General features: G+C 33.4%; 1 protein-coding gene across 1 annotated transcript; it reads right to left on the reverse strand.

Moving 5' to 3' along the window:
- Window positions 1-10,138: 10,138 nt before the first annotated feature.
- On the reverse strand, window positions 10,139-23,512 carry LOC126884727 (proteasome subunit alpha type-4). Its single transcript, XM_050650857.1, has 7 exons — window positions 23,354-23,512; window positions 23,171-23,213; window positions 22,954-23,116; window positions 17,661-17,827; window positions 11,649-11,779; window positions 11,466-11,589; window positions 10,139-10,363 (listed from the first exon to the last, which is right to left on the reverse strand). The coding sequence occupies exons 1-7, from the start codon at window positions 23,354-23,356 to the stop codon at window positions 10,218-10,220; spliced, it is 777 nt and encodes a 258-aa protein (XP_050506814.1). The 5' UTR covers window positions 23,357-23,512; the 3' UTR covers window positions 10,139-10,217.
- Window positions 23,513-24,548: the final 1,036 nt, after the last annotated feature.

Here is a 24,548-nt window from a genome sequence, read left to right on the forward strand (position 1 = left end):
AACGTGGAATACAAAAATAAATTTTAATTTGAAATATCTCAGTGGCGTACTATTTTTTTCTTTAAAAAAATTCAGACCATTACCCGTAGGCGCGCCAATGGTGAATATAAAATTGTTATTTGTTTGCCAAAAAAATGCGCAATAACTACCTCTTGAAACCCACCAAATTTAATTTTCATAGCTTAAAAGGTCTTAGAGCAATAAAAAAATTCGCAGTTTGAAAAAAAATTCAACACCCCGTATCTTGGAAACGAAGCATTTGCGGACATACGTTTATAGAGCAAACTGTCATTATTTTTTCATGTAGAATTACCCCTTAAAGTTTTTCATACTTATTTACTAACACCCTGTATATAAACTGATACAAAAATTGAAGGAAATCGACCCAAAAGCAGATTGTGATGAAGTCGTTATAGTTATTTATGTATCAAGGGCATTAAATAGATGTTTATACCCTAAGGGCGACAAGCTTATAAACTCGAGGGCCTCTGACCCGAGAGTTTATATGTCGCCCGAGGGTATAAATATCTAATAATGCACGTGGTGCATACAAAACTTTGTCATACCGGTTCATTGCATCAATGAAAGTTTAAATTTTATTTTACCTATATTAATTAGAAGTAATATTGTATCGCGGCAGGTATTTAGTACCATTGCTAGGAAAGTTATGTCGGTTAGCAATTTGTTATTAACGTAAACAAAGTTTTTCTACGTGACATTGTCAAAAAAAAAGTCAGAATGCAAGAGAAATTCGATATTTCTGAAGAAATAGTTAAAAAAGCCAAAAAGGCGACTGAGAATCTGTTACCGAAAAAATCCAAAGAAACGTACGACAAGGAATGCGCTAAATTTCAATAATAGCTGGCAGAAAATAATACTGAATGGGTAAATGTTTGATTTTTGTTGTTTCCTATTGCAATAATTTCTTAATGCCCGCGCGGGCATAAAGTATATACCATTATGTGGTTCGTAACTAAGTACCTAATAAATACACAATATTAAACCGGTATGACATAAAAAAATTAACGCCTTTCGAACTAATTGCAGGAAGGAGAAAAAAAGAAAAAAGTCTGGCGCCGGCACCGACGAAATATATACGCCCAGTTTATGGTACTTTGGTATGGTCGAGATTTTGGAAAACCAAGATATTTCCAGACATTCGTCCTCAAGTAGAACTGCTGAAGCAGCGGCCAATACCGTGTCGTCGTCCGACGAAGACATGGTTTAAGAGCCTGTTCACAAGACAGGCGCTTAACGCGCGTTTTGGTAACACGCGGTTACAATAAGGAACTTGCACATTTTTTTATTACAAAATAATGTTCAGTTTTGTTTAAAAATGAGATTTCCAAAATTTCACGCTTCAAAACGCATAATAACTTAGAAATATAAATTTAAAATCTGCGATATTGAAATAGTTCAAACGACCCGTGACGTTACATAGTTTAACTATATGGTTATATTTAGGTATATTCTTCTCGTTCTTTAGTTTACTGGCCTCCACCTAATAGCGTATTTGACCAGCTCATCGTCGCGGATTAAAGGAAAAATATTTATATTCTAATGACATTTATCGTATGTCATTGTAATAATATATACCAGTTTGTTGAGATTGGAGTTTGATACAGTTTTTGAAGGAAAGGAAAAAAGGTTTACTATGGAAAATAAAACCATTTTGTAAAAGTACAAGTTTTCTATGGATAGTTCAAACGATCAAAAACACTTGTGACGTCACATAACTGTATTTTCTACTGACGTTTATAATGTCTAATTTAAAATTATATACAATTTTGTTTACTTTTTTGGTGCATAAAACATTAACCATATGACGTCACAACGCGTTTTGGGCTAGCTGCTTTAATTTGAATTTAGAATCGTCTTTAGGGGCCAAACGGAACACAAAAACAACTTTTTTATCTTTGAAACATGTTTTAAATTATGTTCTGTTGTGATTTATAACACTTTTTTCGAATTTAAAATTTTATGCAAGTTCCCTATTACATACATTTTACTCGAGACCGTTCACATGCTAACGCGCGTATTAATACGTGCACGTTTTAATGACTTAAAAGGCGCGTTAGCATGTGAACGGTCTCAAGTAAAATGTTTGTAGTTGTAATCGCGCGTTAAGCGCCTGTCATGTGAACGGGCTCTTAGTTTAGACTGGCGCATTGTGCATGTATACTTGTACGTGTGTTGTCGAGACATTTATTCGGCATACTTGCACAATATACGTGTGTATGTATACTGCTCAAGTATGCAGGTACGTCTATGGGGACCTTAACAAAGAAAAAACGTTTTAACGTCTTTCTCAGGTGCTTATAATAGTGTATAGATGTTAACGTTCGTGTTAATGAACTTATTTGTTTAATAAATATATGGTTAACTATTGGTATCGTATCGTATCTATGTATTCTCTAAAATAAGCAATAACTACAATGTAAATAGACGTAAACTCAAAATGGCACAAACATAAGCGATATGCTGATAATTTCAATTAAAACAAAAGAGCGACAAAAACGTAAACATAAGAGATTAAGAATTTACGAAAAAAACAAAAATTAAAAGTTATACAGAGCGAACTAAACATCTGGAAACGCCTTATTATCACTTAAATGGATGCTCAGAATTATACAAAAATAGAGATACACCTATTTTGCAATATAAAGATTTGATATTTGTAGCGTTACCTGCCAGATTTACCATTTTCTGATAGCATTAGTCACTTTGGTCTTTTAAATACAACACCCCGTATATTTTAACTTTATTGAAATCTCCACTTCAATACAAAAGATAAAACAAAAGCCTCTACTATACTTACAATCAAGATGCGGTAGAAATAAACAAACTAAGACACGTTAAATGCTACTAGGAGCACTCCCGAGTCATAATTTACAATGTATTTACATTGTGAATCCTAAATCATGATTTCCAAAGTTTATACATTGTAAATTATGATTCGGGAGTGCTCCTAGTAACATTTAACGTGTCTTAGTTTGTTTATTTCTACTTCATCTTGAATGTAAATTTAGTATAGAACCGCCTAATCGTCTCAATCAATTTTTTTACTCTAAACTATGTTCAACTAAATTTAAACATAATAATTAAAAGCTTACTATATTGCTAAATTAATGCCTACCTAATAAATTGTTTAAAATGACAGTATCCTAAACGAGGGTAGAATGCGTCTATTACATGCTTCCAGGTTTCACTTACTGGTTCCATCATTATTCATAGGCTCTACAACCCATGATGGGTCTTGGGCTGTTCCAGAATAAGCTTCCATTCCTTCCTATCCTTCGCATTGGTTTTCCAATTTCGCACTTCTAATAACGCCAAAAATCTACATCGAAATGAGCTGGAGCTCCGTCTTGCTGAAACCATATTGGCTCGAAACTAGTTTTAGCACACGTAAGTATTGCTTCGTCGGAAAAACATATCTTGTTAACGAGGTTCCTGTCAGATAGATTCATTATTGACTGTGATCTGCGGTCGTAGTCATCTTCATTTAATTCTTGCAGCAACTGGATTTCGTAGGGTTTAAAAAAATTCTTATGAAATACACGTACGACTGAAGAATGACCTACATGTATTTGTGCAGCTCTGCGTGAGGATGTTTGTGGATTTTCAACGAAACTATGTATTAAATCTAAAGTTTTATTTGAGGTTCTAATAGTTCTATTAGTTCTAACAATAATGATTTTCGTGATTTCTATGGTAATTTCCTTACACTACAAATATATGGTTCCGATGTAATCATTTACCGAATAAAAATGTCTTCCATTGTGTGTTCTCTAGAGCATGTTCCCGAGATATCTTCACGAAATATTTTAATATCCTTATTTCGTGCTTCCTGAGCTTCCTCAGATAATTGTCAAATTGGTAACAAAGCAGATGCTACAATTTCTGGCCTATGAATGAATGATATTAGAAAAATGGTAAATCTGACGACATTTCAAGCGTCAAAGTTGAAATCTTCCTATTGCAGGCTAAGTATATCCTGGTTTTTGTACAGTTCGACCATCCATGAGAACAAATGAGAGTTGAGATCAAACAGATAATAATGAAAAGACTAAGATTTCACTCTAATGGTATATAAAGCAACACAATGTTACTCTACATCCTACCAGACTGAAAACAATGGGAACCTTCTCTGGTTACACCTCCGAGGCTTATACAATTTGAAAGCCATACGAATGCTGACACTAAGGAAGATGAGGAAATTTTACAATTTATAATTCACGTCCCATCTGCTCAGCGCGGTAAAGTTCCAACGAGAATGGTTCCCTTCGTACTCCAATCAGAATAAACATGTGAATCAAAAATGAATAACCATTTTCGATTTCGTTGCAAAACGAAAATACAGCCGCATCATATTCTAGATTCTAGTCCAATCAGAGAGTGCATCAAGCACCTCTACCGGTTTCGAAACTTATTAGTCTCTCATCAGGAGGCATATATGCTGCTCTCTCTGATCCAACCAAAACAAACTCTGACGTGCAGTCACGGATTGCAACGAACGAAATGGCATAGATGCCCCAGCGGCAACTGCTAGCAAAAGATTAAGTTTTCAATCTAATGGCATATAAAACAACATAATGTTACTCTACATCCCACCAGACTGAAAACAATGGGAAACTTCTGTGGTTGCATCTCCGAGGCTTCTACAATTTGCAAGCCATAACGGATGCTGAGACTAAGGAAGATGAGGGAATTTTACAATTTATAATTCACGTCCCATCTGCTCAACGCGGTAAAGTTCCAACGAGAATGGTTCCCTTCGTACTAAAATCAGAGTAAACATGTAAATCAAAAATTCATAACCATTTTCAATTTCGTTGCAAAACGAAAATACAGCCGCATCATATTCTAGTCCAATCAGAGAGTGTAGCAAGCACCTCTACCGGTTTCGAAACTTATTAGTCTCTCATTATTCTCTCTCTATTAGAGTGAAAACTTCGTCTTTTGCTAGCAGTTGCCGCTAGGGCATCTATGCCATTTCGTTCGTTGCAATCCGTGACTTCATGCCGGGGTTTGTCGTGGTTGTGTCAGAGAGAGCAGCCTATGTGCCTCATGATGAGGGACTAATAAGTTGCGAAACCGGTAGAGGTGCTTGCTGCACTCTCTGATTGGACTAGAATATGATGCGGCTGTATTTTCGTTTTGCAATGAAATTGAAAATGGTTATTCATTTTTGAGATGTATAATGCTAGCGATGTCGTCCAAGGAATTAAATCTCAACGCTTAAGATGGACTGACCATGTCCATAAGCTCCCTAATAACCTTCTCGCCAAGTTAATTTGGAAGGAAGCCCCAACAAGGAGAATGCCTTTAGGACATCTACGAATGCGACGGAGATATAACATGGTCAGATTTAAGAACAATGGGCCTACCCACTAAGCCAACTATCATGGACGACCGTTCGAAATGGAAGCGATTTGTACAATCAGCCAAGACCCACCCTGGGTTGTAGTGCTACGAGAAGAAGAAGAATCATCCATGTAAGAGATCATTAGGCGTTTCAAAACTTTTGGTTCCCTCTGTATAATCAGTTCATGTAACTAATTTCTACGGGAAAGCAGGATTTTGTAGTGCTACTTAAAACTATAAAACTTTTGAAATGAGTGAAAAATAATTTCGACCACGAATCAAGTAATCTGTTAACCGAGGTACACAGTACCAAGCGGCTCCGCTAGGAGAACACTCCAATAATGCGTCGCAGATTACTTATATGAAACGTGGTCATTTTGTACTCTAATATAGAGTATGGTATGACAAGAAAGAAAATAATAGTTTCGATTCAATTCGAGTCTCTTGCCATCCTCTGACACCTGATGTTTCGGAATATATTCCTTGTCAAAGAGGCTTTGCAAGAAGACTGAATTGGACCATAACGAAACGAAGAAGAGGATTTCACTCATTTCATCGTTCCCCGGTTAGAGGACAGTCTAACCATACTCCGGTGCAAATATTTTAATATTAGCACCATCTTCTTTGTTTCGTTATGGTCCAATTCAGTCTTCTTGCAAAGCCTCTTTGACAAAGAATAGATCCGAAATATCAGGTGTCAGAGGATAGCAAGAGACTCGAATTAAACCAAAACGAAACGATTATTTTCTTTTTTGTCATACCTTACTCGGTTTTAGAGTACAAAATGACCACGTTTCATATAAGTAATCTGCGACGCATTATTGGAGTGTTCTCCTAGCGGCGCCGCTTGGTACTGTGTACCTCGGTTAACAGATTACTTGATTCGTGGTCGAAATTATTTTTCACTCCTTTCATCGTTCCCCGTTAGATCCCCGGTGCAAATATTTTAATATTTGCACCATCTTCTTCTTTTCGTTATGGTCCAATTCAGTCTTCTTGCAAAGCCTCTTTAACAGGGAATAGATTCCGAAACATCAGGTGTCAGAGGATGGCAAGAGACTCGAATTGAATCAAAACGAAACGATTATTTTTTTTCTTATAAAACTTGTATATTGCAAATCAAAGAACATCAAGGTAGCGACATTATCTACCGAAAGTATAACTATTAATATTAAGATAAGGTAGAGGGAATATTATGACTGTTAATTTGAAAGTAAAATGCTTGTGTGTTATGTAACTGTAATGCAAGAAATCCATATCATTATACACATCATATTTGTTACATTTAGTAGATAGTAAAGCCTAGATATTTATTTTGTTAATATTGTTATAAGTTAGGCGATTTATTAGCAAGCATATTAATAAAAGGTCATAAGTTATGGTGTTTTATTAACAAAAATTTAAATCTAAACCCAATCTAAATTGAAAATAAACGAGGGGTGAGGCAGGGATACGCCAATTCTTTTTAATGCCTACTCGGAAGAGATCCTAAATTTCTTGACCCCCTTTTTCATCATCACCATCAAGAGGTTTCACGCTCTTAAGGGGGAAACAGCTGGAATAAAGGTAAATGGAGCTCCCATATAAAACACTATAAAGTCTGTGAGGTGAGAACATACCCCGGAGCTGACATAAATTCAAACCATAATCCATTAGTAGGCGAAATGAAGATAAAATTGAAAAAGATCCAAAAACAAATAAATATACCACGATTTGATGTCTCAAAGATAAAAGAAGAACCTATACGTCAGAGTTTAAAACAAGAAATAAATGATAACTTAAGAGCACACAGTAGCGATCAACAGGTAGCAACAAACACGGTCCAAGATTGCGAAAGTTCTGCGAACTTTCAAAAGTGAGGCAAAAGTGCGTCGGTAATTCGACACTGACAGTGACGTTTATATTATCAAAAATAATAATTTTTATACATATAGGCGCGAAATGTTGCCAAGTCAGTGACGTTCGATTTCTTGTTATAAAAAAATCGATTTTTAGTAGTTCCAATGTGACACAAAATCTAGCCACGGGATAAAAAAGTTTATTTGAAGAAAGTGTATTTTTTTCGCTTTGTTAATGGCGGTACAGGCTCCTTTTTTCAATATTTTATTTAGTTATATAGTAATTTCCACATACTAACATATTTCTGAAATTGGGCTCTGTACCGCCATTCTTTATTATATTACGAATATGTGTGCCAAATACCTCGACAAAATATTCAAAATTAGAGCCGCAATCTTGGAACGCGTTTGTTGCTACCTGTTGATCGCTACTGTTTGCTCTTAAAGAAAATCAAACAAGACGTGATAATAACAACAGATGTTAATGACAAATGGAACATGATACAAGAAATGTTAGTAGAGGCAGGAAAGAAAATATTACAGACAAACATAAAAAAAAAGAGATGGATGACTTCAGAAATCCTAGAGTTAATGGAAGAAAGAAGGAAACATAAAGGCAGGAATAAGGCAAAATACAAGGAAATACAGAAGTTAATAAGAAAGAAAATAAAAGAGGCCAAATCCACCTGGCTGGCAAATCAATGCAGTGAAATAGAAGAATATTCTAAAAAGCATGATAGCTTTAATATGTATAAGAAAATAAAGGAAATCACAAATACACAGCGAAAAAAGAAAGATGGCCTTCTTAAAGACATAAATGGAAAAATTATTATACAAGTCAAAGAGAAATTAAAAAAGTGGAAGGCGTATATAACAGACCTGTTTGAGGATAATAGACAAGAACCGGAAGAAATCGACAGCGAAACGGGACCAAAGATCATAATGGAGGAAATCGAACAAGGAATACGAAACGCAAAAAACGGAAAAACTGTAGGTCCAGACGAAATACCTGCGGAATTACTGAAATGTCTAGACGATGAAACTCTACCTGTACTACTGGATCAGTTTAATGAAGTATATAAAACCGGAAAAATCCCTCAGGAATGGTTGGTGTCCACCTTTGTAACAATACCAAAATCAATATATGCCAAAGATTGTTCAGACTATAGGACAATATCACTAATAAGCCATACCCTCAAAATATTTCTAAAGGTGATTCATGGAAGATTATACAGAAAGCTAGAATTAAGATGATATGGATGATACCCAATTTGGGTTCCGCAAAGGACTTGGAACAAGAGAGGCATTGTTTGCGTTTAATGTCCTCTCTCAAAGATGTTTAGATATGAGCCTGGATATTTATTCCTGTTTCATCGACTTCAAAAAAGCGTTCGACAGAGTCCTACATGAAAAACTAATAGAATTATTGAAAAACAGATTAGACAGACGAGACTTACGAATTATCATTAATCTGTATTGGAATCAAAAGGCCAATATAAAGATAGAAGAACAAGAGTCCGAGAATATTGATATAAAGAGAGGGTTGTGTTTTGTCGCCGCTACTGTTTAACGTGTACAGTGAAGCCATATTTCAGGAAGCGATAGCGGAACTAAGTGACGGAATCTCTATAAACGGAAGAATAGTAAATAACATAAGATTCGCTGATGACACCGTTATAATGGCAGATACCCTGGAATCGCTACAAGCATTGTTAAATAGAATTAACGATTATTGCATTCGATGTGGACTCAAAATAAACAAGAAAAAAACTAAATTTATGATTGTCTCAAAAACACAACATGGAAATGAAAGGTTAATACTAGAGCAAACCAAAATAGAAAAAGTAAAGACATACAAATATCTGGGAACCTGGGTTGATGACAAAAATGACCAAAGTAAAGAAATTAAAATCCGAATTGAAACTACAAAGCAAGAATTTATAAAAATGAAGACACTGCTTACAAACAAAGACCTTCAGTTGCCCCTCAGTTTGAGGGCTCTAAAATGCTACATATTTTCTATGTTACGAAATGTGGTGTTACAGAAGAATATTGAAAATTCAGTGGGTTCAAAGGATTACCAATGTTAAAGTGCTACGACGTTTAAATAAGGAGTTAGAAATTATGAACAGTATAAAAACAAGAAAACTGGAATATTTGGGTCACATTACCAGAGGAGAAAAATATGAGTGGCTGAGAGTTATTATGCAAGGAAGAAGACGCATCTCCTGTCTGAGGAACCTTAGAGAATGGTTTAACTGTAGTTCATTACAACTGTTCAGAGCAGCAGACAACAAAGTGACCATAGCCATTATGATATCCAACCTCCAATAGGAGATGGAACTTTAAGAAGGAGCTCCCATTAACAATATTAGATATGAGGATAACACTGCTATCTCTGTCCCGGAGATGACACGTGAAGAAGATACGCTAGGGTTTTTATTTATAGTATCTAAAGATTTACTTAAGCTAACTTCTTTATAAAACCAATACAGAAGTAAAAACTTCGAGATGTATTCTGGTATAAAATCGTTTATTTAAAACTATAAAATGTCATGGATTGCAGAACGTTTTCGTTCTAAACAGAACATCTTCAGTGCATCCTGCCGAGTATTTTGAAACTAGCACACTGTAAATAGTGTTAACATCATCGTATATGGTTTACATAATGTAATATATTAAAATGTTATGACTACAAGTCGATGTTGATAGATAAAGTGGAACACATGCTAAAAGGGTGCCATGGTTCCCTGCTCGAAGATGCTAGGTATTTGCCAATTCAATGGGCACAGACCAACAGTTGGTCTGTGCCAACTATTGGGATTTTCCCATTGATTTCCTAACTTCTTTATGTTAAAAAAAGGGAGGTTAAGTTTTCATTTTAATATTCTAAATAAAATGATCTCAGTCTTTTCATATACGAAACAAACTAATTCGGCTTTATAAAAATCATTTATTCATATTGTGACAATGACATACTTAGTGAACCTAAACAAAACCAAATAAATGTAATTAAGCTGATGCCTTCTGCTCTTTTTTGCTAGCTTCTGCGGCAGCTTCACTTTTTTCATACTCTGAAATCAGTTCTTCTACTTCCTTGCCGCTTAAAATTTTAATCATGGTTTTATCATTTTTGCGGGTAAGTGTAGCCATTTCCACTGGAAAATGCAAAAGATTAAAATGGTGAAAAATAAAAAATAACTTCTACTTAAGAGCATAGGCGCAAAATTTCGTTCCAATGCTTTTTAAATGCATTCATTTTTTTTCCAATCGTGAAAAAACTAATAAATATTTACTATGCACTATAGTAGTAGTGCAATATGCACTACCTCAATCCTCAATACAAATCCAAGCATTGACATCTTTAACATATCATATAGCAAACTGAAAGAAACAATTTGTGAAATCAGATAGTAGATTTATTATTTATTATTATTACCTTTTGTTTTGATAAATAAAGGCTCTTTAAATGCATGTAATATTTACTGTAATGGGGGTTTGTCGTCAAAATAAATAAAAATAAATATTTTTGAAAAATTTAAACGCAGAATGAAAGGTTACATGATTACGGTGGAGCAAAAGTCTCTTAGAATAAAAAAAAAGTTTCTTTTGAATGAATATTTGAAATTAAAAATCACACTCAATTTTCTCTTTTTTTTTACCCCTATAATTTATTAAAATAAATATTATAAAAGTTTTCAGAGATTTTCGGCTCTCAGTAATCTTTCATTCTGCATTTAAATTTTTCAAAAATACTTATTAGTTCTCTCAGGATTCAAAAAAATGAATGCATTTAAAAAGCATTGGCCCGAAATTTTGCGCCATGTGTGACTATTTTGACAATAGATTCATTTGAACTAATATGTTGTTCATATAATAATTGTCTATGCAGAAAAGCATATAGGCCAGTAAAGAAAAAAAAAACAGATGCCAACTTGCCCAAACTCCAAAAGTATTTAGCAGATTGCAATGGATTATTTGAGGCTTCAATTTTAAGGTATATTAAAACATTTCAACATTTTATCAAAATTGTTATTAAAAAACGTTTGAAAAGGGGCTGGCTTTTTACCTTATAAACATTTATAATAACTTTGATATTTTTTATTGTCACACACTTGTAAATAGGCTCACTGAAAAGACAGTGAAAAAATACAACTTTTAAAATAAAAAAAGTGTATTACACTTGTTATAAATCAGCATGAAAGATTATCATTTTCAGTTTCATAATTTTTAAATTTGCTTATCCACAAATAGCCTTACCTTTTTCTGAAGTTAGTTTTGCCATATCCAATGTTTTTGCCAGAACCTTTACTGCTAACGTCTTTGCATCCTTCAAAGTCATTTGACCTTCTTTATATTCTTGTTTCAAACTTGAAATTGCTGCCTGTAATAAAAAGTAACATTACAAAAATATTTACACAACAGATTTAACTAGAAACTTACTGAACTGTTGTTGCCTATGCAGGTAGCTTTCCAACCAGAATAGTTGCCACTGGGATCTGACTGATATAGCTGGTATCCATAATGTTTATCCCATCCCATATATAATATTGAAACACCAAATGGACGTTTACCTTTAAAATTTAATAAAAAATCGTTAGGAAATGAATAATTGTAGGCTACGTTCATAGTTTCATTAGTGATAGTGATTGGGTTCTCGAATATCAAGAATTATCTAGTATTAGATTCCTGAATGTTCTTGAGAACTTCAACCAAAGTATTCTTTTTTTTATTATTATATAGACGGGATCACCCCATTACAGCATTATAATAACATTATATTTTTAATTTAATTTATCTTATAACTACACTTTAAAATACAATACTTAGAAACAATTCTAGAGTTTACTATAAATCATAGTTTTAAATTGATTTAAACTTAAATTAAAAGGATCTATATCACAGTGACTATTTAAAAACCTTAAGGCCTTATTAAATGGATAATTGCAGGCATAATTGGTAGCATGAAAGTTTATATGAAAAAGTTCAAAAGATCTTAGTCTATGCTGTGGAATATTGAAGCTCTTATTTTATTTAAAAGTTCCGGACATTGAATAAAATTATTTAATAATTAAATAAATACAGAATCAAACTGAATTCGTCTGTTATAAAGTGTTGTTAGATTTAATATATCTAAAATTACTTTTTTGTCTATATTTGCAACTGGAATTCCCATTTTGTAACCGCAATACCTAAGAAACTTATTCTGAACTTTCTCAATAGAATTGATATACTGGTCATACATAGGAGACCAGACTAGCGTGCCATATTCTAATTGAGAGCGTACAAGAGAACAATACACAACTTTCGTTACATCAATTGGGAACTCACTACAGTTTCTTAATGTAAATCCAAGAAGTTTAAGACCTTTCAATGTAATCTGTGAAATATGCTCATTGAAATTAATGCTTTCATTAAAAGTGATGCCCAGGTCTCTAACTTGATTTTTATATCTTATAGCCCTGTCGCTAGGGTGGAACGAAAAAAATGTTTTTATAATTTTAAAGTGTAATAGTGATATAAAGTTGCGTATAGCCATTGTTAAGCCACAAATAAAATATTTTTCAAAACAAAATATTTTTAGAGGTGCCGCAAAAGGGTTGAAAATTAGAATTTTTAGTTAAATTTTGCGAATTTTGATGATTTTATTTTGGTCAAAAATAGCTATTGTAATGTCCTAATTCCTATTTTAAATGAGAAATACACACTCTAAAACTACTCTTTAAAGATAATTTTAGTTTTAACTTACAATAATCCAATATTTATTTTTACTAAAACTGACAAAGTTTGAACTAGAATTCCACATTTAAAGAAATATTTAGTATTCAATATTTATTTCATTTTTTAATATAATTTAACATTCTTCGTAGCAGATGAAAGCCAAGACGTGAGAAAAATGTGTATTGATAGAGTTGACAAGATAGTTTCAAAGGTTCTGGCAACGAGGGAGGAAAGGAGGCAAAAACTAGTACAGCAGCATTTGAATTACAGACAATCAGTAGCTGATGGTAACACAGCTGTGAATATTACATTACTGATGATCACGATCAAAGTTACCTGCCAACAGTAGCTTCTATCTGTGACAGGACTGGTGTCTCAGACAGAATAGCAGCAGCAATCACCAGTGCTGTTCAAGATGTTGGCATTATTATGAAAGATAATAAAAGTAAGGAAATTACACAGGATAAAAATACATCGAGCATGGTTGAAAAATCGTTCAAATGCCGCAAAAATTAGCTTCACTCAAAAAAAGAAAAGACAAAACAATTAATCAAGAAAAACGAGGGCACAAATTTTACTAAAAGACTTATACTCTAAGAGCACATTTCAATAGTAGAGGAACCTGGATCAACCTTCCTGTGGCATATAACTTCTGCTTCCGGAACAGGTGAAGCTATAAAAGAAAGTATAGTAGAGCATTTTCAAGTAGGCAATCCTTTGAATATTTCCAATATAACAGCTATCGGATGTGATGGAACTGCCACTATCACCGGTGTTAACAATGGTGTAATTGCTTTAAAAGAAAAAAACCTAAATAAGCCGCTGCAGTGGCTGATTTGTTTGTTCCATGCCAATGAATTGCCTTTGCGTCATTTGCCATGGAAAAACTAAAAACCCTAATGAATTTGAAGATGTTTTAAGCAAAGAACTTGAAATCTGTAACCAGCTTCCTGTGGTTAATTTCGCTCCCATACAAAACAACCTCCCTATTCTAGAGATTAAAGATGATCTAAGCACAGATCGACAATATTTACTTGATATGTGCAAAACAATCTCCAGTAGTGTATGTCCTTCTGAACTTTCATTAAAAACCCCTGGGAAATTAGCTCATTCACGATGGCTTACGTTGGCCAATCACATTCTTCGGTTATGTGTTGCAACAGAGAATCCTTCAGATAATCTGAAAACTTTAACTATGAATGTGATGAAGGTGTATGCCCCAGTCTTGTCTCATATCAAACTAAAACCATCTTGTGTAAATAGATCAAAATTTATATGGGGACTCATCAAATTTTCACGTTATCTTTGTGAGGAACATCTCCAAATAACTGATCCAGTAATTCAAAGGAATGATTACTTCTCTCACCCAAAAAATATGCTTCTCTCCATGTTATGTGACAAGAGAAAACACATATGTCGTCTACGACGACTTTTGAAGGCAAGATCGGAACTCATAAATTGTGTATGGAACTTTGTTGTCCCAAAGCTTAACTTTAATGCCAATGACTACATTGATGTAATTAACTGGACGGAAGAAGTAATTACTGAACCTCATATGATAAAACATATAACTGACGAGGACTTAAAGTATTTAAGTGAAGCAAGATAACGTCTTTGTGGGGAACATCTCCAAATAACTGATCCAGTAATTCAAAGGAATGATTACTTCTCTCACCCAAAAAATATGCTTCTCTCCATGTTATTTGACAAGAGAAAACACATAAGAGAGGAAACACATAAGAGAGAAAACACATATGTCGTCTATGACGACTTTTGAAGGCAAGATCGGAACTCATAAATTGTGTAAGGAACTTTGTTGTCCCAAAGCTTAACTTTAATTCCAATGACTACATTGATGTAATTAACTGGACGGAAGAAGTAATTACTGAACCTCATATGATAAAACATATAACTGACGAGGACTTAAAGTATATAAGTGAAGCAAGATACCCTAGTTGTTGCAGTGTGTGGATTTTCAGTGTTTTCCCTGTCATACAAAGGCAGTGGAAAGAGTCACAAAGCTCGTGACTGAGTCATCTCTTAGTGTCTGTGGTCTAGAAGCAAGAAATGGCTTTGCTAGGGCAAATATTGCTTCCCACAAGATTATTCTTAAGTTTGAAATAAATAACAATGTTTTGAGTATCAAGCGGAATACTGTAACTGAAGAAATCTTATAGCAATGTGTACATATAGCAATGATAGCAATGTTAACTGTTATTATAAACAATATTTGACTAAGAAATGTTAGCTATGGCACCAGGTTAAATATATAAAATATTTGAAAATGTCTGTATTTTTTTGTTAAAAACCTATATTTTCAATGCTCTTGCGGCACCTCAAGATGTAAACCTAGAACAACAATATTTTGTAGTTTTATTGTAGACATGAAAAGGCAACTTTCGAGTGCTATTAGAAAGTTCTTTGAAACAAAAATTTTTTTTCCTATCCTTTCGTTCCACCCTACCTGTCGCCAGTGGGGGTACAACGGCCTCCTTTATTCAGATGGACTTACCCAAGTTCTTTTTATGTATTTTGATCCGTAGAACACGAATTTTTTGGGTAACAGTTGATCCGGATGTCGATAAGATTGTTATAAACAAAGAACTTGAGGAATCACATAACAGCCATTTTTCGCAAAACAAAACACTTTTTTGTATTTTTTGGGTCATTCTAAGCAAAAAATGTGTTTACAAGTTTTTTCGTAGGATGCACAGTTTTCGACATAAACGAGGTGTAACTTTCCAAAAATCGAAAAATTGCAATTTTTGAACCCGAATAATTTTTGATTGAAAAATAAAATAGCAATTCTGCTTACCGCATTTGAAAGTTCAAGTCAAATTCTATCGGTTTTGATTATTTTCATTGCTAAAAATTAATTTTTTTATTGTTAAACAAAGCTATAAACACATAGTGCTTGAATGATGTTTTCAATGCATTTCTCATTTGAAATCGAACGAGTAGGCGCGCATACAGACAATTTCTACGTAGATTACGTACATTAAAACGCATGCATTGGGCACGGGAAACACCATGTGTTTATAGATTTGTTTAACAATAAAAAAATTAATTTTTAGCAATGCAAATAATCAAAACCGATAGAATTTGACTTGAACTTTCATATGCAGTAAGCAGAATTGCTATTTTATTTTTTAATCAAAAGTTATTCGGGTTCAAAAATTGCACTTTTTCGATTTTTTGAAAGTTTAACCGCGTTTATCTCGAAAACTATGCATCCTACGAAAAAATTTGTAAGAACATGTTTTGCTGAGAATAACCCAAAATAACCAATGTTTTGTTTTGCGAAAAATCACTGTTATATAATTCCTCAAGTTCTTTGTTTATAACAATCTTATCGACATCCGGATCAAATGTTACCCAAAAAATTCGTGTTCTATGGGTCAAAATACATAAAAAAAACTTGGGTAAGTCCATCTGAATTAAGGAGGCCGTTGTACCCCCCCCCCTGGCGACAGGACTATTAAGTTAACATTATTTATAAGATAGTTTGAGTCATATTGTTTATTCCCCCTAAAAAAACTGATATAATAGCATTTATCGATATTTAATGTAAGATTATTCTGTATACTCCAGTCCCATAACCTGTCAATATCCTTTTGCAATATATGTATGTCAGCTACATATTTTATACATCTATAGTATTTTTACTACAAAAACGTTATTACGTAGGTCAAAATTTTGACGTAAGAGAACTGTCAAAACATTAGAATGTGACTTTTCATTATTGCCATGTTTATAATAAACATGGCAATAATGAAAAGTCACATTCTAATGTTTTGACAGTTCTCTTACGTCAAAAATTTTGACCTACGTAATAACGTTTTTGTAGTAAAAATACTATATACAACTTTAAGTCATCTGCAAAAAGTAAAACTGATGATTCAAGATTATCAGAAATATCATTTATAAAGAGATTAAATAGTAATGGTGAACAGTGGCCTCCTTGAGGGACACCTGATAAAACCTCAAATGATTCAGATATAAAATTAAATAGTTTCACCCTTTGTTTTCGATCCTTTAAAAAACTTAATATTCCATTCTATGGCCTCCTTAGTAAATCCTAAATTTAGGAGTTTTGCAAGCAAAATGTCGAAATTGACTCTGTCGAAGGCCTTGGAGAAGTCAGTGTAGACTGAGTCTACTTGTTTCTTCCTCTCCAACGCCTCCAACAGATCCATTTCATACACTGCCAAGTTAATAATAATGGATTTCCCAGCTGCAAACCCATGCTGAACTACAGATAATAATTCTTTACATTGCCAATATAGTTGATTGTATACTATTTTATCGAATAACTTTGGTATTGCTGATTGCTTAGAGATACTATGATAATTTTTTACATTATTTTTGTCACCAGCTTTAAAAATAGGTGATACTCAAATAGTAGATATTCAAATAAGAAGAAGCCGTCTTAAAGCTTGTAAAAACAAATAATTAATCATTTTAAAATTCTGAACTGACTGCCCTTAAATGTTTTGCTTTGTTGCATTTCCAAAAGTAATTTAAAATTCCGGAAAAAACAAGGAATGCCACTTTTTCATAAATTTTGGCTTTTCTAGAGATGTGGTAGCAAAAACTGAGGACTACTGACTGGCATATCGATTCAGAACAATAATCATTAAGGCCAGTCTGTATCAATTTTCTAAGAATTTGTATACAGGCAAAGAACAAGGATTCTGTCGGCCACTTAAGTTCATTAATATATCTTGTACATACCTCCATACTGAGTGTATGCCTGCTTGACATCACAAAGCCAGGAAACTAACTGTTCGCAAGGAATAGATTCGGCATACTGAAATAAATATCTTTGACCTATAAGTCTCAATTCATTTGTTAAAACATTAGCATCTGATGTTATTCCAGCCACACTACAAACCATATCACTAAAAACAACAAGAACATTAAAGAAACATTCTCATACAGGTTTTGTATGAAAAACACTTATTTTTATGTAAACTCTTCTTGATTGTTAACACCTTGGCTGCTTTACGAGACAAATAGACCTTGTACTACATTAAAGGTTGGCTGCATTGACTGTGTCATAACGCACAGTGGCAAATGGGGTATTATACGGACATATATGCCTCATAACATACTCAACGTAAGTTTATGAATATCTCTAAAAGCAGCCAAGGTGTTAATAAAAACTGATACTTCATACAAATAAATTCCTTTATTTTTAATGACAAAAATCTAGAAGTTTTACCAAAAATAATATGAATGATAAAACTAACACTTATAAAAACAGAAAATAAAGGAAGTTAAATACTTAACAAATAGAATGATTTGAAGTGAGAGGAGTACTACAAGGAGAATTGTTGTCATCATTGTTATTTAATCTAGTATTGAAAATTGTAACACGAGGCTAATATTACCAGATAAGGCCACATATATCATAAAAAACATTAATGTTTGGCATTTGTGGATGATGTAGTCATTGTGCCAGAAGCAAGAAAAAATTAAAATAAAGGTAGTGCAATAACTAGAAAAGGTAGCTGGAGAAAAAGGACTCTATATAAATGAAACAAAAACTAAGTACATGAATTGACAGACAAGGGATTTGAACAGGGACAATATTTAATGATGACAATGGATGAAGGAAAAATGTATAAATTTGAACAGGTAGAGTGATCTGAATATTTGGGGAATATATTTTCAAGTAAACCAAGTAGGTATCTCGGAAGAAATATACAGAAGACTAACATCAGGAAATTGTTGCATGTATGCACTCAATAGAATACTCAGAAGCAAAAATATAAGATCTAAAGCAGCTAAATTAAGAATGGATAAAACTACAATAAGACCAATTGTTACATATGCCTCAGAAACTGGAACTATGACAATAACTGAGCTATCAATGTTACAAGTATGGGAAAGAAAAATGCTTAATGATGATATTTGGGAGAACAATGATAAACCAGTACACAATGAACAAACAAATAGTTAGAAGAAATATAAGATGCTGAATATAATAATTATATAGCAATTATTGCAGTAGTAAGAACAGAAAGACTTAGATAGTTAGAACATGTCCAAAGAATGATCTCAAGTTAGAATGTCAAAAATCTTGTTAACACATTCACGGACACGCTGTCATTGTATACACATATTCTTATGGAGTAAATGACTTCATATGCAGTCATGACCGTGAATGTATTAAGCGCTACAATATGTGGTAAAAAGAGAATAGCAACGGTTGAAAGGCATAAGTTACCAAACGCCAACTTGGACGATATTGAGTTATATATTACTGAAATCAGAAAATTTTTCTGCGTCAATTGTTTCTATCCTCATGTGGCAACGATGAATTTTTTGTCGCTTAGTAATTTAAAATAATTGACATTTTTAACAATTTTCGGTGACCAAGCGACTAGAATTTTGTATATTTAACCCGGCACCTGCCACGTTGGCTTTGCAAGGCGCCAACTGCCACGTGGGGTGCTCACAGCACCCCTTAAAAATTTTCTGTGATCTACTTGTTTAAAAAACAAAATAATGTGTTCAATAACACAAGAATATAAATAAACATGTTTTATTAACTTATTAGCCACTAATGTGTTATAAAAGTTAAAAAATAAAATGAAAAGGGTGTTATAAGCAAATTAGCAAGTACCAAGCCATAATAAATGAAGTCAAGTAAAATATCTAAAAAAATTAATATTTAGTGAGTATAGAGTCTATATTAATAATTTAAATGAGGTATTTCAATAAAAAATGTAAATTTGACCTGTTTATCAAAAATACAAAAAAAATTTAAAACTTAAAGTGTCAGATGATGACACCCCAATTCAACTTTAGAACTATAAGTTCAGAATGACACTAAATTACCACTTCAAACACTAACACATATATGCTATATAATATTATAAAAAGCTACTATGAGGCACAGCTCGGTTAACAAACTTGAAATACCAAATATTTGATAAAAATGTGTTATGGGGTGCTGGTAGCACCCCACGTGGCAGGTGCCGGGTTAATAACAACTTTCATTTGGTACATATTCCATTTTAATCCTTTACAGTTAGTAAGTTTTTATTAGATTGTATTTTAAATGTTTGAGCGCGTAGTGATTTTTTACAAACAATATCCAGAGTTTTTAAAAGAAATTTTATCCTATCCAAAAATATTTTTTTTGTATTATTTATTAGGTACTTTTTTTGCACATTAATTAAATACCATTTTTTGTTTAGTTAATTATCGTAGGGGAGCCCAAGCGGGGATTTTTGCAGTTACTCGAGCGCGTCAGATTATCATAAGGGGAAAAACGTGGTACCCTGCAGATGTACCTCTGCCATATATTGGCCCTTAACACAGGGGAGTTCGTTTAGGGGGGCCCGAAAAAAAAATTTATCCTTAAAAATACTCGAAATTGTCAGATTAAGATAAGGTAAGTTAAGTACATGCAAAACAGTGTATATTTAAAAAATCTGACGATTTGAGCGGGGCCTAAGGAAATTAGTCAGTCACAAAGTTTCACAAGAAAAAAGCGAATATTTCGCGAAAGGAACGTCAGATCGAAAAAATAAAAACTACACGTTCAATATTTTTCAAAAATCTATCGAAAGATACCAAACATGGCGCCTCACAAAGAGGGGTGGGGGGTAAATTTAAAATTTTAAATACAAATCACGCGATATTTAGCAAAATAAACATCAGATGGAAAAACTGCAAAATACACTTATTTAATATTTTTGAAAAATATATCGAATGGTATCAAACGCGACCCCCACGGAGGTGGGGTGGGGGGTTACTTTAAAATCTTAAATGGGAGCTCCCATTTTTTATTGCAGATTTGGATTCTCTGAATAAAAATAAGCAACTTTTATTCGAAACATTTTTTCGAATTATGGATAGATGGCGCTATAATCGGGAAAAACCATTAATGGAAATGGAAAATTAAATTAAAAAATGGCAAGCGCCCACTAAAATGGAAAATTTTACTTAACTTTTTTTGGTTTTAGGACCTAATATTCACAACCCAATAGGTCCCCAAAGCGCTCGAGTGACTGCACATTTAGCATACTTTGCTCCCCTACCATTAGGTATATCTAGATGATCTATATTTGAATAAATTCTTCTTCTTGATATTTTTAGATGAAACTTTCTTAAACAATATAAATAGTTATTTCTTTCTACCTAAAATAGGTGGAATTTGTCGCTTGGTAATAATTTACCTGCCGATTTTTTTAATGTTTTTGTTGCTTAGATATATTTCTTTACAAAAGAAATTTTAAAAGGAAGCTTATCATTATTGCATGTAACCTGTTCCGCCATTTAGAAGGACTCTAAGTCATAGTACGATGTGTAGTTAGTAACAAAATATCGGTCAGTGTGCTCCGAATTGTGGAATAGTTAAAATCTATATTTTTTACTATTGGGTATCACTTATTAAGTTATTGTAACGTAATCGTATTGTTTTGTTAATATAATGGGATGACCTTTGGGATCCACGGGGATCCCATAGGTATGTATAATATTAACAGGACGTTTTTAATTTTTTACATTTGACAGGATTTTTTGTCCGTTATATACAAAGTCTGTTAAATATAGGTCCGTTGTATCGAGGGTTTACTGTACATATTTCAAATAAGAAATTTATACATTTCACTGATCATGCATGTCGTATAGATAAAGACGTCACAATTTAATGTAAGGCCTGTTGTTAATATTATAATTACTGTATATTATATAGTTTTCTAGTTAAACCATTTTACCTGTTACAAAACATGAATGATTTTCGGATAGATTATATTTCTTAAAATACAGTCAAAAATGTATTAGGTTTAGTCAATTTTACCAGTTCCGATAATAAAAATCAGTCACCTTCAGTATTTTTTTTCCAGTCGAAGATAAAAAAATATAGTCAGTAGGTAACTTTTTCCTGGTTGCGATGTAGCAGAAAATATTACTAACCGACACTATTTCATAAACTCTTAAAAAATACATAGTCTATAAAGGGTAGTTTATAAAGTATCTAAACTTCATTTAAAGTTCTTTGCAATTATGACAATAAAACCACTAAATCATGTTTTATGGATTTTTTTCAAAAGTTCAAATTTTAAACCACTCTAGTGTAAAGTTAGCCAAATGTCATTTTTGCCCTTCAGCCGTCAATAGGAAGGTCTGGGATTAGATGGAGTTGTGAAGTAAATGATGACCTGAGATATCCCAATGTAAGCAATTCAAAAGAAAATCGAAGAACAAACAGGAATGGAGGAAGATTGTAAACCAAGCCATGAACCTACTTGGCTTGAAGTGCTAACACAGTGATGAGTGCGTTAATAACCAGCAAAATGACAGAAAACATAATCTGTTGTGAAATAAAAAGAGATGAAACTAGTAGAGGTGGGAAATTATCAATAGAAACATATAAATTTACATTACATTGATAGTTTCTCATCTTCAGACATATTAGAGTTAATCCTTTGAGTGCTGATGATGTCTAAAGACGTCATACTGTTAGCCTACCCGCAGCAAATCAAAAAAATAGATTTTTTTATTGAAAGGCTGCAGATAAAGCACAATCCACACTGTCATTCAAATATTTCAAAGTAAAGTGAGTACAAAAATGGCAATTTGGCACTATACAGTGTGGACAATTTGCACAAATAGGTTTATTAAGGCGCGTTTACATGTATCCAGTAACTGGCGCCAGTCGCACTGGAACGACAGTGCTGGCATCATGTAAACGCTTTTTTGTTCCAGTCCAGCGCTGTCTCGAATAAAAGGCTGGTCTATTTTTCGTGCCAGTGGCACTCGTCCGGGTCCCCTCTAACTCCGTGCCAGTGGTTGTAGACACGTGTAAACACAGCGTTCCAGTCAGCTGGCGCTGTCGTACCTATGGTTTCAGTGGCCGTATTAGGATTTTTAATAAGAGTGCCAGTGAGATTGGCGCCAGTTACTGGATACGTGTAAACGAACCTATCCAGCGCTGTCTTAGTCAAGCACTCGCATTCCAGTGAGACTGGCGCCAGTTACTGGATACGTGTAAACGTTACTTTATACTTACTCATTTAGTTTGTATATTTTTTCTGAAATAAAAACTTCATCTAATAATTTGTTAGTGTTACGCCTCTCAGCAGCCAACAAAATTCCATCATTTGCTAAAATGCCCAGACAAGTACCTGCATGAGAAATAGCCTCCATGGCATACTCCACCTGATACAACCTCCCTAGAAGTCAAATTTTCATTAGTTTTTTACTAAATTAGTTAACAAATATATTACCTTCAGGAGAGAATATTGTGGTTCTGGTATCATATCGACGAGCCTAAAATAATTTTGTTTATAAATTTAAAGTATTTCAAAAATGTTTAAAAATGACACAGCAACAAAAATTTTCTATAACCTCAAAAACTGATAATACTGAACCGGAAAAAGTTGAAATAAATATTTAAGCTCTTTGCTTACCATAGTTTTAGTTGATACTCAATATAGCTAAAAATACTGAGCCTAGAAAATTTAAAATATAAATTCCGGCGAAACTTTCAATAAATTTGCAAAGTTGTTAAATGAGTTTTGACTTTTTGTTTTGACATTGACAATTGACAGATTGACAGAATTCTGTCTAAATCCCGACCCACTACTTTGTGCCGTGTAATTTGGGTTGCCTATATGAACTTATCGGCTATAAATAACTTTATCATGAGATAAATAATAAAGTTTTGCTGTATTAACATGATATTAACCCCTTTAAAAATTCACATTGTAAGCATTGTAAAGGCCGCGTCGCACCATCAAATAATTTGATCAAACTGGTTTGAGCAAACTGACCGCGTCTCACCATCAAATAATTTGATCAGTTTGAGCAAACTCCGGAAGTACGTCAAAGTGACGTCACAATTGCAGTTTTTTTGAAATTCTAAAAATCTGTGCTCTCACTATCAGTCTAGTTTGATCTTAGAATATAAAATAAAAGGAAGGAGTACAATGCGAAATGACTCCCAGCCAGGAAGGAGGTTGCAAATGGCGATCAGCTGTCAGATTTGCTTTCTATCTCCAGTGACGTACCTTTGAAAGAGGGAAGAAAATAAATTCTTAACGATTTTATTACATCTTTGATGTTAAAGAAACAGCTATAGATCAAGAGAAAATATGTATTAGTATAATATTTTGTTGAAAAGTCAGTTAAATAACATTTTATTATATTAATATCTTCAGTTAATTGATTGCATATACAGGAGCTTTACCAGATGGTACGCCTATGCACACAGCTGATCCAATACACAAACACCTTCTACCTCGTTGACAAAAACTTATGAGTCATCCCCAGACGTTCAAGATGGCCAGTTCCGCTAGAAATTTAAGGTGTTGTTGATATATGACAGACTCCTTCCTGTTCTTTTATATTCTAAGAGTTTGATCAAATTTTTTGTATTGAGTTGTCTAACTTGTTTGTACACTTCGCGTCAAAAAAAACTGGTACACTTTTTTTTCCCAATGTAAACCTGTGTTCAGACTGGACGCAATGGCTCGTGAATCACGGCGTTGTTGCCAGCACAGATAATGGAATTGCACTAAATCTAAATACAAAAAATAACGTTCAAAAATTATGGTGGTGAATCGTAAAACGGGCCATAGGTAACTCAATGTAAAATTCTAAACT

The sequence above is a fragment of the Diabrotica virgifera genome, chromosome 5 (assembly GCF_917563875.1).
Source record: "Diabrotica virgifera virgifera chromosome 5, PGI_DIABVI_V3a".
NCBI classification, from domain to species: Eukaryota; Metazoa; Arthropoda; class Insecta; order Coleoptera; family Chrysomelidae; genus Diabrotica; species Diabrotica virgifera.

Coding starts and splice junctions, on each gene's coding strand:
- LOC126884727 (XM_050650857.1), bottom strand. Junction 23,117..23,170: donor CACAATATTCTCTCCTGAAG/GTAATATATTTG, acceptor TTTGACTTCTAG/GGAGGTTGTATCAGGTGGAG. Junction 11,590..11,648: donor GCATAGGCAACAACAGTTCA/GTAAGTTTCTAG, acceptor TTTTTATTACAG/GCAGCAATTTCAAGTTTGAA.